This window comes from Nycticebus coucang, chromosome 4, assembly GCF_027406575.1.
Source record: "Nycticebus coucang isolate mNycCou1 chromosome 4, mNycCou1.pri, whole genome shotgun sequence".
In the NCBI taxonomy this organism is placed as follows: Eukaryota; Metazoa; Chordata; class Mammalia; order Primates; family Lorisidae; genus Nycticebus; species Nycticebus coucang.
The window spans coordinates 137900957-137914008 of NC_069783.1; the positions used below are offsets into that span (position 1 = coordinate 137900957).

General features: G+C 43.1%; 1 protein-coding gene and 1 pseudogene across 1 annotated transcript in view; both read right to left on the reverse strand.

Annotated features, from left to right (window-relative positions):
• Nucleotides 1-2935: 2935 nt before the first annotated feature.
• Nucleotides 2936-5535, reverse strand: LOC128583841 (ribosomal L1 domain-containing protein 1-like; annotated as a pseudogene).
• Nucleotides 5536-6102: 567 nt separating this feature from the next.
• Nucleotides 6103-13052, reverse strand: part of SLC5A1 (solute carrier family 5 member 1) — an 89437-nt gene continuing 82487 nt past the window's right edge. The window contains exons 14-15 of the mRNA XM_053588464.1: nt 12449-12554; nt 6103-8010 (exon numbers count right to left, since the gene is read on the reverse strand). Coding sequence (XP_053444439.1) covers nt 7793-8010; nt 12449-12554 — 324 coding nt within the window. The 3' untranslated portion in view covers nt 6103-7792. The remainder of the gene's footprint in view (nt 8011-12448; nt 12555-13052) is intronic.

Genomic DNA, 13052 nt, shown 5'->3' on the forward strand with positions numbered 1-13052 from the left:
TTGAGGAGATATTATAATTAAACCCACAACATGGATAGAGTGAAATATGTATCTTGTGGATTTCCAAACTAGAAGTTCCTAGGGCGAAAGTAATGTGAAGTGGACGCTACTCAGAAAATAGAATTAAAAATTGAACATGTAGAGCCTGTGAGTGGGGCAAGGCAGGGGAGAGGGGGGCCCTCGGGTGGGCAGTATCACCGGGGTTTTCTATAATGGGAAAGTACTTGTTGCTCGCTGGACTCAGGCACCTTGTCTCCTAGACTATAGCACATCAGAAAATACGAGCGAAACCCAGCACTCTGATTCACATTTTTGCCAGTGTGAAATACGTAGCGTTTACTTTGGTGATTTGGTCTTTGACTGTGATCTAGGAGCACAGATCATTCAAGGACCATCTTTCCTTACCTTCCCCATGGAAGCCCATCAGAGGCTCAAGCCTATGTCTTTCCTTCCCTCCTTTTTGCCTCCTGACCATCCACTGCTTCTCATAGGATCCTGTGTGACATGCAGTGACCCCCTTTCTGGGACCTGTGAGTATAATAAACTTCTTTCCTCCTGTGGCCACACAGACTTGACTGTACTTTGTATGCATTGGATAAAATCCCTTGTACTTCTCATAGCTAGCTCAAAGGGCTACAGTACACCAACACAGTCTGTTGATCAGGAATTGCACTATTATTTACTTGTGCTGAGGGTGACGTAGAATCAGAAAACATCATTCCCCATGTCCTAGAGGTCTTGGAACAGCCTTCATTAGAAAGTACAAGCTACTTTACAGAGAAGATAGATTCCTACTTGGTTAGGAGATGGCGTCCACCTAGACCACAGCTAGGACAGCAGTCTCTAGACATAGACCCAACCTAAGCAAAGCAATCACCTTCATTTCTCATCTGAAAACAGAGATAAGACTGCCTGGATCCTGTATTTAAATGTTATAATTTTTTTTTTTTTCTGAGACAGAGTCTCACTATGTCACCCTTGGTAGAGTGCTGTGGCGTCACAGCTCACAGCAACCTTCAACTCTTGGGTTTAAGTGATTCTCTTGCCTCAGCCTCCCAAGTAGCTAGGACTACAGGCACCTGCCACAATGCCAAGCTATTTTTTTGTTGTAGTTGCCATTGTTGTTTGGCAGGCCCAGGCTGGGTTCGAACACACCAGCCCTGGTGTATGTGGATGGTGCCCTAGCTGCTGAGCTACAGGCACCAAGTCAATATCATTTATTAATATAATTTTGGTTAATATAAATAAGTAGGTGCTCAATAGATGTTGGTCTCTTCACTTTTCCATACCCAACCTCCATTCCAGCATCTTCAGAATTGAAGGAGAAACAGTGTGTCATTGCTGTAAGGCTGCCCCAAGAGACTCTGTGATAGCAAAGAAGGACTGTCAACCTCCACACCATGACCATCAAGGTCCTCACCATGTTTCCTTTGAGTACAATGCCGACTTTGTGGAACTGTTGTGGAGATTAGGCAAGGTCATCCGATATTACTTAAAGAGCCCAGACCAGAGAAGATGACTGATAAACGTCAGTGCTTTGTCCCCTCACCCCCCTGCCTGCAAAAATTTCCAACCATGAGACTGATTTTGAGGACCATCTATACAATATGATGTACCAAAGGTAAAACAAAATAGAAGTCAGGTTGGTAAAGTGCCAGGCCTTACTACAAAAGACAAATACTCCATGATCTCACTTGCATGTGGAATCTAAAAAGTTGAACTCATGGAGACTGAGTAGAATGGTAGGCACCAAGAATGAGGAGAGGGAGGGACTGGGGGAATGTTGGTCAAAGGATACAAAATTCCAGTTAGACAAGGGGAATAAATTCAGATCTACCGTACAATATGGTGATTATATAGCGTACACTCAAAAATTGCTGAGAGTAGATTTTAAGTGTTCCTACTACCAAAAAAATGTATGTGAGGCAATAGATATGCTAATTAGCTTGATTTAGTCATTCCACAGTATATACATAAATCAAAACACCACATTGCACACCACAATTTTTGTCACTTCATAAAATCTTTTTAAGAGTCAGGCTCTGGACAGTTTAGAGGGGAGGTCAGAATGGAACGAATGGGCCCTAAAAACCAATGAGGTTGGATTTTTCTGTCTCTTGTCTGATTCTGAAATGCACGTGTGTGTGCCACGAGCATCAGGTGTAAAGAAGGTCCCTTTATCTTATGGGCATTGGCTACCAGTTTTCCAGGCATCGGATGGATTGCATCACATTGCCTGTTCTTTCACTGAGTCGCTCTCAGGGCTGCAGAACTTGCCCAGGTTAGGAATATGCAACCTGAGGCTCTGAGATTGAATGACACTCACCTGAGTCCTCTCATTTTACAAGGGTACATGTTAAATCTACTAAGTGTAGAATGAAAGTATTTCAAATTGTATATAAAACCAGCACATTATACCCCATATTTGTATTAACGTACACAGCTATGATTTAATTTAAAAAGAAGAAAAGATCATATTCCACCAATGTTTACCTGATTGTGGAAATATATTATTAAAAAAGTCATGATTTAGTAATCATAATGAATAATAATGTATTGTTCCATTTTGGGATTAAAAAAAAAAAAACAGTCAAACAACACTGTCCCCACAGAGGTAGGACCTAGGAGTACAGGTTCGTCCGCACCTGCCAAGACAATGGCACCTCGCTCAAGCAACTTCATTCACCAAAATACAATCTGAGGTGGCACCTGTAGCTCAAAGGAGTAGGGCACTGGCCCCATAGGCTGGAGGTGGTGGGTTCAAACCCAGCCCCAGACAAAAACTGCAAAAAAAAAAAAATATATATATATATATATATACACACACACAATCTGGAGTAGAGGTGAGATTTTCTTGGGGCAGGATGAGGAGGAATTTTTTTTTTTTTTCAGAAGCAAATGTTATATTTTCATAATAAACACAATGACAGAAGCATTCTATTATCCCTCTATTAGCAAATACACAGAAGAACAATTACAAAACAGATTTTACTTCAAACCACTGGTTCTTATACCCAGAACATTTATCAGAATTACATGTGGTGGTTAAAACAATATATTTAAATCCAGGCCTCATACTTGGAGGTTACAATGGGGATCATGACACGAGTATTTCTTTTCTTTTTATTTATTTCTTTTTTTTTTTTTTTTTTGTAGAGACAGAGTTTCCCTTTATTGCCCTAGGTAGAGTGCTGTGGCATAACAGCTCACAGCAACCTCCAACTCCTGGGCTTAGGTGATTCTCTTGCCTCAGCCTCTGGAGTAGCTGGGACTACAGGCGCCTGCCACAACGCCCAGCTAGACACCAGTATTTCTAAAAAGCTCTTCAGGTAGCTTGGATGTTACCTCTGGTTGAATCACTGACTTTAGGTAGAATGAGGGTCTTTGGGCAATCGTTTAGGCATGTGGGGAGCTTTTCTTTCAGATTTAGTAGAAGTAGCAAAGACCTTGGCCTCTGGCTTTTTTGGAGTCTGTCTTGGGTCTTTTTTTTGTCAGTAAAGGATTTCTTTCCTTCTCTGCCTCTTCTCTCATTTTTGGCTTCTTTCCTGGCGCTTCACCCAGGGTCTCAGGCTCTGCAGCTTTCATGGCATCTGAAGCTGGTAAGGCCTTTCTCTTCTTTCCATGAGGTGTAGTGGGACCAGGACTCTTTTTTGAAGACTTCTTCCCTGTGGCATGTTTTTGAGTCTCTACATTTTCTTTAGCTGGAGCTGTTCCTATTGGTACCAGCTGTGGAATTTCATCTTCAGAGTCGTTTGTCAATTTAAGTTGGGCTTTTACTTTGCCACGTTTTTTCTTCCCATGTTTTGGGGTCTTCTCCTTTTGGGTTCCAGGTTTCTTCACTGGAGCACCACTTTTAGGTGCTACATTACCTTTTGTTAAGACTCATGAAGGCTGTTGCTGTATCTTTCTGTTTTTCTTCTTCCATTTTTGTTTTTCAAGACGTCTTCGTTGTGGGCTTTTCTTTGTCACCTTTTTCTTCTTAGGAAGATAATGTTTGGTAGTTTCGTCCCAACTGGTGACAAATGAAGAAAAGATGGGGAGGGCAACCGATCTCTCAGTTTTCACAAACATGAGTTTCACACTCTTCCATTTCTCTGGCAATTTCTCTGAAAACCCTTTGGTGACAGCAATGATGTTTTCAATGATATGCTCAGTCTGCACTGCAGTGTGACCGATGCGTATAGTGTTGCAAGAATCACTTTTAGAGATGTGTAAGACTGTTCCACCTATAGATTCATTGATCTCTGTTGATAAATTCTTGGTTAGAAGATTCACAGATACTGGAACTTTCTTTCTTTGATAGAAATGTCTCCCAATGTGTGTGGGTAAAAGCCTCCGAATTCTGGCATCAGTAAGGAAAAAGTCAAAACTACTCATAAGGCGGAGCTTGGCTTCATAGGGTTTATATTCCTTTTTTAAAGTTTGGCGTGGTATAATCCGAGATATGGTTTTAATGCCATGCTTGTTCAAAAGCTTTCTATAGAAACGTTCTGTCTGTTCAGGAGTTTTATTGGGTCCACCCTTGGTAAATAAACAGATTTCTTCTAAATCTGATCAAATACCATGAGGCAAGGGCAATTTGACCCTCAGTTCTTTACTTGGAATTTTCCATACTATCACCATTAAAAATAAGTTTTCATTCTCATTCAAAAGGAATCCATTATTGTTCTTCCTGGACTTGCAATGTGCCAAGAGAGCTTCCACTGCCTTTCTAATTTGATTTTTGTCTAGCTGTTCCTCTGCGCTCGGAGCCTCTGGAATTGAGGTGAAAGCTGCAGTCGCTTCTGTGCTGGGCGGCGGCGTGGAGGGTGAGTCCTCCATTTCGCTTTCACCTCGTGCAGGATTCGGACACAGGACCCTGTCGATGAGGAGGAATCTTAAGAAACCCCTCTCCTAGGGGTGGCACCTGTGGCTCTAAGGACTAAGACACCACCCCGTATGCCAGAGGTGGTGGGTTCAAAACCAGTCCCAGCCAAAAAAAAAAGAAACCCCTCTCCTCCCAACAAGCACACCTATGTTTTTCTCCCAAGGTTTGCTTTAGTGAAGCAGGACAAGAAAACACAAGCTGCAGTGCATCTTTTAGGAGATGATGCTTTCAGCGCCAGGAATAAGTGCCCCCTTTTGAGTTCCAAAAGTAGAAATTTCTCTAAGTGAAGGCCAACGCCTGACTCAGCTGCACGGAAGCAAGCAGCAGACAGGTCAGAAGCCCCAGGAGCAACATCACTCTGTAGGAAAGGAGGCCTGTCTTTTCATTTTGAGAGATTCCTTTTAAAATAGTTATTCATATTTAAAGAAGCTTTTTTGGTTTTACCTGATAGGGCATCATGATTTTTGAGTGGCATAAACTGAGCATTAATAATCAGTTCCTCTGTCCCCATGTGTAACACCATCTTCAATTTAAGAAAAGGGATAGTTCTTCCCTGTCCCCCTGAATTTGTTCTAGTATCGGCTATCATTTATGGCCCCCAACCTCCTGAGTCTATTCTCACAGGACAATATGCAGGTACCCACCGCATGAAAATGTGTCAAATGGTCTATGAAGCAAATGTATGATGCCCCATGATCATATCAATGTATACAGTTATGATTTAATAAAAAGAATTAAAAAAAACAATTTCTCTTTAAATTGTTCAGGTTGTTAAATTCTATTCTCAACTATCCTGACCTCCTGCTTCTTAATTCATATCTTGTGCAAACTAAAGCTCACCACAGACATATTTAGTATTCATTTAGATTCTCTAGAGAACAGGGCAATTAGGATGTTGGGAGGTTTAATGTTTTCATTTTATCAAAGTAACACATTTTAATTTATGGGACTATAATGCAGTTTAATATAGTGTCTGATAGCATTTTCCTCATGCATATCTCCTGTCTACTTTTCCAAGTGACCTCGACACAATCACAGGAGGTAGGTGGGTAGATGCTATAAGCACAAGGTCCCCATTTTTCTTTTTTTCTTTTTTTTTTTTTTTTTGCCAGGGCCAGGTTTGAACCTGCCACCTCTGGCATATGAGGCCAGCGCCCTACTCCTTGAGCCACAGGCGCCACATGGTCCCCATTTTTCAAAAAAAAAAAAAAAAGGAAAGAAAACAAAAGACACAGTTGAGACAAAATAATTTAACATAATATACACAGTAAATCCTTGGCAAAGCTAGAAACCAAATTCAGAACAATCTAGATTCTTCATATTGTCCACTCCACCCACCAGCCTTCCACTCTCAACACCGAAAACACATTCCACACTCCACCCAAGACTAGATCCTCTGAGGAATGTTCACCATGTGAAATTCTAACTTTTCCCACTCCTCTGCCTGGCTTCAGGGCAGTGAGAAGGCATTTCAAATAACGCTATCTGAGTTTCCTTCCCTCCGGAAGGACAAGCCATCCTGGTGCCTGTTGAACCGATTTTATATCCAGAGACCACTCTCAAGCTCTTTTCTAAGCTATGCTGAAATCATTCAAGACCAACATCGTGATCTTTTTTAACAACTTGAATGGTATACTATTACAAGATAATTGAGATTTCACAGATGAAATTAAAAGAATGAATTAAAGTTAAATTAAAGGAAAGAATTTCCCCCCTGGGAAACTGACTCAACAGGAAATACACTCCTCTCAGCTGGAAGGGTTGGGCCCTGCTACCTGGAAAACACACCATCTAATCGAACCTTTACGGGTTGGCTATCGCCAATCAGGTCACCAGAAAAAGGACAACTGCGGTCATGTGAATTCGCAGGGAGGATGAGCTCCAGCTCATTATATTTCAGTGTTTCAGGAGGGTGGAGCTGCTTTGAGATTATAGATATGCCCTTCCCCCACTCCACCCCCAGCAGGTGCATTTTCTTTCTCTGGTGACAGCTGTCAGCTGCTAAAACCATGTTAAGTCAGCTTCAGCCCCTTGGGGCAGAATGGCCTCTGGCAGGTGCGTTCCAATTCATCATAGCCACCAGAGGGCGTACTTTGTGCAGCCACAAGAAAAGGCTAACCAAGAGCCAGGCTTCTGGAAAAAGAAAACCAATATTTCTAAATAAATGCCCATTATCATTCACTTAGTCAACAAAGATTACTGAGTGACTAAGACATTGCAGGGACAGTCAATGTCGAAATGAGTAAAATCCCAAACAGATGGAACTCACCATGGGCATTTTTAAGAAGACCAGAAAATCCCCTGGATTCAAAATTATCTGCTTCCCCCACTGGCCTGAAGCTGGTGCCTAAGTCCCTTTCTCTGGGGCATGTGCTGCCTTCTTCAGGCCTCATCAATCTCCCATCCTTAGCACCTGCATTCATCCAATTTATCGCATTGATTTTTCTTGTGGTAGGAAAAAAAAAAAACTTGAGAGGAATAGGATAAGGGGAAAATTGAAAACTGCTTAAATTTAAAAAAAAAAAAAAAGAGAGAGAGAGATGTGGAGGAAGTCAGATAGGAGAAAATGGCAGGAACCAGAGGCACCAAAACTCTTTAAATAATACTCAAGGATTACAAAACAGACTTTCCCCAGACATCACTAGGCTTGTGTTTCTTACTCAGCCTTTTTCTGGATATACCTGAGTGGACCTTCCTTCCTTAGCTCTAGTATGTACAGTGATTGTATCACACTGGCTTCAAATACATAAGTTAACAACAAATTAATGATTTTCCACCAGCCAGCCTATAATTACACATGTACACGGTTGTCCAACTGGGTGAAATTTACAAATGCCTGGTTTCCTTTCAATACCACAGGGTGGGATTAAAGGGAGATGAGTTAAGATTCCCGCCGTGGTGAGACTGCAGCAGAAAAGCCAGGACTCAGGCAAAATATGCATGGCAGAAGACAGCCACAGCCAGCAGGATGATGCCATTAATGTTCACCACTGTCCTCCACAAAGGCTTCTCAGAGGTGTCTGTCAGCTTCATCTTCATGGCTGCCTCCTCTTCCTTGGTCATTGTGGGTCCGCTCTGCTGGTCCAGGCCACAAAATAGGTCATAGGCCCTCCTGAAGCATCCTTTTTTCTCCTCAGGAACTTCTGTGTCAAGGGAAAGACATCAAAGGATTATTGGATATGGAAGCCAGAGAGACTAGAAGTTTCCAGGGGAGAAGCCATACCCTGCAGCATCTACCAATCTGCAGAAATTTCCTAACATCCTTGTTTTCAGGAATTAAAATAGTGCAAAATGTTCAACAGAACTTAACTATACCACAGTGTTACTAGATGGATTCTATATGCTAGAGACCAGCCAGCTCCAGCTTTATCTCCATCAGGCCCTGTGAAAATTCATCTTGATTCAAAACAGTCAGATCACATAATTATACTGGTCTGAACAGCTTCTGATTTGGGGCAGCGGTGATCAGCACATCCAGGACTTAAGATCTAATGTTGCATATCAACAGTGCTGAATCAAACCATCCAACTGGCCTGGCACTCAAAATGTCAACTGAGTCCCCCTCCTCTAGCCCAGGCGTGACACTGCAGGTAGATGAACCCAGCTTCAGATACCAGCTTTGTCACTCAGTAGTTATGAGACCAAGCCCACTATGTTTTCAGCACCATGACCAGAAACCACTGCTCTGCACTTTCCCATTGTTAGAAGTCACAAAAGTTTTCTTTAAAAGTGTCCTAGTGTCCCAGACCTTGTCCTGACCTGATTGCAGGAGTGGGGGCAAGAGGGTGCTCCCTTCCTGCCAGTGACAGAGGCCCTGGAGAGGGAGCTTCTCCATGGTAGCAGGAGAAGCTACCATCCCCCCTCATGAAATGGGGGAGTTCCCCATTCTTGGAAGGGGTTGCTCTACTCTCTTCCACATGACTCTTCCCCTCCTCCACCAGACCTCCCCTCCCACAACTCTACACTAGGAAATAGGTGTCAGATTCACAAATTATTTTCTTAAGGAAATTTCCTATTGGCATCTAACTCCAAAGATCTGGAAAAACCCTCAGATCAGGGTGGGAAAGGGAGCCCCAAATCCCACAGGGCCAGATGTGGAGTCTGTGCCTGCCCCTCCCTTTTCTCCCCTCCCCTTTCCCAAAGCCCCCATTTCTTTCTAGGCTTTTTCTTTTTTATAACTATAAACATAGATAGTGCTTCATTTTGTCAATAATAAGGTAATGATGAATAACTTAACCAGCACATTTCTCCTGTTTACACTCAGGGGATTTTTCTGTTTACTGATCATATGATAAAGACAGATCATTTCAAAAAATAAATCAATAAAAGAGTCACAGAATTTCAGGGCTGGAAGGAACCTTAATGCTTAAATGCACACATACGTCAGAAGTGGGGCCAAAAACCCAGCTTTATGCCCTTGTTAATTCACCTCTCTTTTCTCCAGGTGTCTGTAAAATTGGATAAATCATACCTTCATCATTATACTAATGAAGATGTAACTAATGATTTAATGAGAGAGCACCCAATTCATAGCCTTCTTCCATTCCCACTCTTTTATCACACACATAAGAGAGAGGAGCCCCCCCTTGTACCTCTTCCCTTTGACTCACTCCATCTAAATAGCAGAATCAGGAAGAAGGAGCAAGAAACTGGGCTCCTTGACCAGCTCAAGAGAGAAATAGATAGTTATCTGAGTCAATTAAAACATTGGTTGGTCTTGAGTAAGTCTCTATGTCTCATTTTCCTCATCCATAAAATTAGAAGAATTATGCTTACATTATCTACTTTAAAAGGATGATGAGGTGCTGAAATGAGTCAGTCAACTAGAGCAGGGTGTTTAAAATATGATCAGTCGCGATGGTGGTGATACAGGGATGATGATGCCCAGCAAACCCTCCTCATGCACTTTCTCAGAGAATGGTGAGTGGGACATCCGGGGACTGTAAAAAGCCCTCAAGAGAGCTTAGTTTCTTGTGCATTAATAGGGGAGGGTGTTCAGTCTGATTTCACTGTGAGTTCATCAAGAAACAAAAGAATTCAAGTGCTGCCCTGAGAACCTCAGAGGTCACAAAGCTAGTGTAGAAGCCCCTCCCTCTCCAGCATCTCCGATAGATGCACACTTCCTGCTCATCCCTTTCCAGATCAACTCAGCTACAAAGCTAATTCTTCAAAGCAATCATGATGGTGACAGTTTCAGCCAGCTGTTAGAGTGGTGCATTACCTCGTGTGCTGTTTCCAAATACTAGGAGGTGCTGCTTTCATTTAGAATGCTTTTGCATGAAGCTGAGCACAGTGACTCAGGCCCGTGATCCCAGCACTCTAAGAGGCTGAGACAGGTGGACTGCTTGAGCTCAGGAGTTCAAGACCAACCTGAGCAAGCATGAAACCTTATCTCTACTAAAAATAGAAAAACTAGCCATAGAGCTGGGCACCTATAGGCCCAGCTACTCAGGAGGCTGAGGCAAGAGGATTGCTCAAAGGCCCAAGAGTTTGAGGTTGCTGTGAGCTATGATGATGCCATGACATTCTACCCAGGGCTGCAGAGTGAGACTCTGTCTAAAAAAAAAAATTTTAATAAGTAAAATTTAAAAATAAACTTTTACATGAGGAACCTGAAGTTTAGAAAAATGAAATAACTTTCCCAGAGTAGTTTAAAAAAAGAAGTCAAGATTTAATCCTAATTCTCTCTGATTCCAAACCTCACTCCTTTTTCTGAGTTAAAATTGGATGTGTTCTTTCCACTCACCAGTCTTAAGTCTCTGCCCTCCAGTTGTAAAAATAATGTACTCTTCCGCATTAAAACTTCTCGACATTCAAAATACTTTTCATCCATGTCCCTTTAAAAATCTATGTTGGTTCAATGCCTGTAGCACAGTTGTTACGGCACCAACCACATACACGGAGGCTGGCGGGTTCAAACTCAGCCCGGGCCAGCTAAACAACAATGACAACTGCAAGAAAAAAATAGCTGGGTGTTGTGGCGGGTGCCTATAGTCCCAGCTACTTGGGAGACTGAGGCAAGAGAATCACTTAAGCCCAGGAGTTTGAGATTGCTGTGAGTTGTGATGCCATGGCAGTCTTCCAAGGGCAACATAGTGAGACTCTGTCTCAATAAATAAATAAATAAATAAATAAATATAAAATCTATGCTACTCTCCCTCAAAATGGGTACATATATGAGGCAGGAGGAACAGAGGGCATATTCATGCCTGCCTGCTCCAGGGAAGCAGGAAGGAGCTGCCTGATTTCAGCACCATGGTCAGCTGCCCTTGGCTCCCCTCTTCCCCCTAACCCTTGCTGAGTTGCAAGTTTCAGAACTGAAAGGTCCTACAAGAAGGAGAGCAGACTGTATCAGAGCCAGGACCATAGGCAAACCTTCTCCCCATAAGAAGAGAGAAGGTTTCAACCTACATGTCTGTAAATTGAAGTGATAAGACCTACATGTCTGTAAATTGAAGTGATAAGACCAAAGGATCTTGAGGGCCCTTTCCAGAGCTCAGATTCTATGATCCTCCCAACGGCCAGACTCAGATGGAACTCATTTTGCTACATCTGTCCTCTCCTTCAGATGAAGTGGTGAGACTTCTAGCCCAGTACCAGGTAAAGCACACATTGACCCTGGAGTTCCCACAGCGGTGCACGCCACACACCTCCACAACCAAACCACATGTGTGCACCTCCCCCATAGGGAGGAAAAGTTGTGATGCTGAAGTTGAAGAAAGCATTAACTTTGGGGCTCAGTGCCTATAGCTCAGAGGCTAGGTTGCCAGCCACATACACCAGGGCTGGAGGGTTCGAACCCAGCCCAGGCCTGCCAAACAACAATGACAACAAAATAATAGCCGGGCATTGTGGCAGGCACCTGTAGTCCCAGCTACTTGGGAGGCTGAGGCAAGACAATGGCTTAAGACCAACAGTTTGAGGTTGCCGTGAGCTGTGATGCCACAGCTCTAGCAAAGGTGACGTAGTGAGACTCTATCTCAAAAAAATAAAGAAAGAGAAAGAGAAAGGAACGAAGGAAGGAAGCAAGGAAGGAAGGAAGGAAGGAAGGAAAAGAAAGAGAAAAGAAAAAGAAAGCATTAACTTTAAGGATATATCTCTGGGCACTGACTAAGCACTGTTATCAGGCTACCAGAGAAATTTGATTTTTGAAATCTGATACTGTAAGACAGTAGTACATAAGATCCTAAGGGCCTCTATTCTATCCCGCCAATGTCCTAGAACTGATCATAGCTTTGGTGTCATCTGCTCTCAGCGCACAGGCTATGTGAAAAGAGCTCCGACTCTTCTCCTATCTGTGGTCACACCCTAAATCAAGGCAAGGTGGCAAATTCCTTACCAACATCCAGCAACAAGGGAGCTGGAATGATTCTGCACCTCCCTCTTCTCCTTGGCGGGGCCTCAGAGTTAATTCCTAAGAGCCATTTTTTCATCCCATCCCCCACCCCACTCCTCACTCTGCCATAGGGAAGAGATCAGAGTTTTGATAAAGGCATTTTAGTGAAGGCTTCAGTCAAGTTGTCTTGACGTTGCAGGATTAGCTTTGTATGGTTTGGGCGTTGGTTTGGGGCCATAAATCACCTATATCCAAGGCCTCCTTCGGGGCTTCCTGGAAGTCCTCCTCTCCCGCATCCAAGTCAATACGCTCCTCTTTGCTGTTACGGAGACTCCAACACAGACGGTAGAGCTGGAGGGAAAGCAGAACCGGTAAACAGAAAGATCCAAAGAGCATTTTGGGACAAGGAGTTGAAGGAATAAAGAGATATGCATCAAGAAAGGAGAATGGGCCAGGCATGGTGACTCGTATCCATAATCCCAGCACCCTGGGAGGTCAAGGCAGGTGGACTGCTTGAGCTCACAAGTTTGAGACCAGCCTGAGCAAGAGCAAGACCCCTATCTTCTACTAAAAAATAGAAAAACTAGCTGGGTCTGGTGATGGATGTCTATATTCCCAGTTACTCGGGAGGCTGAAGGAAGGGGATCACCTGAGCCCACGAGTTGGAGGTTGCTGTGAGCTATGACGACACCACAGCATTCCACCCAGGGTGACAGGGTGAGCTCTGTCTCAAAAAAAAAAAAAAAGAAAGAAAGAAAGAAAAATAAATGTGGTCTCTCGGTACCAACAGGAACATAGACAACTGTTCCCAGCCACAGAATTACCTCTAAATTATGTTGGGAACTTAGA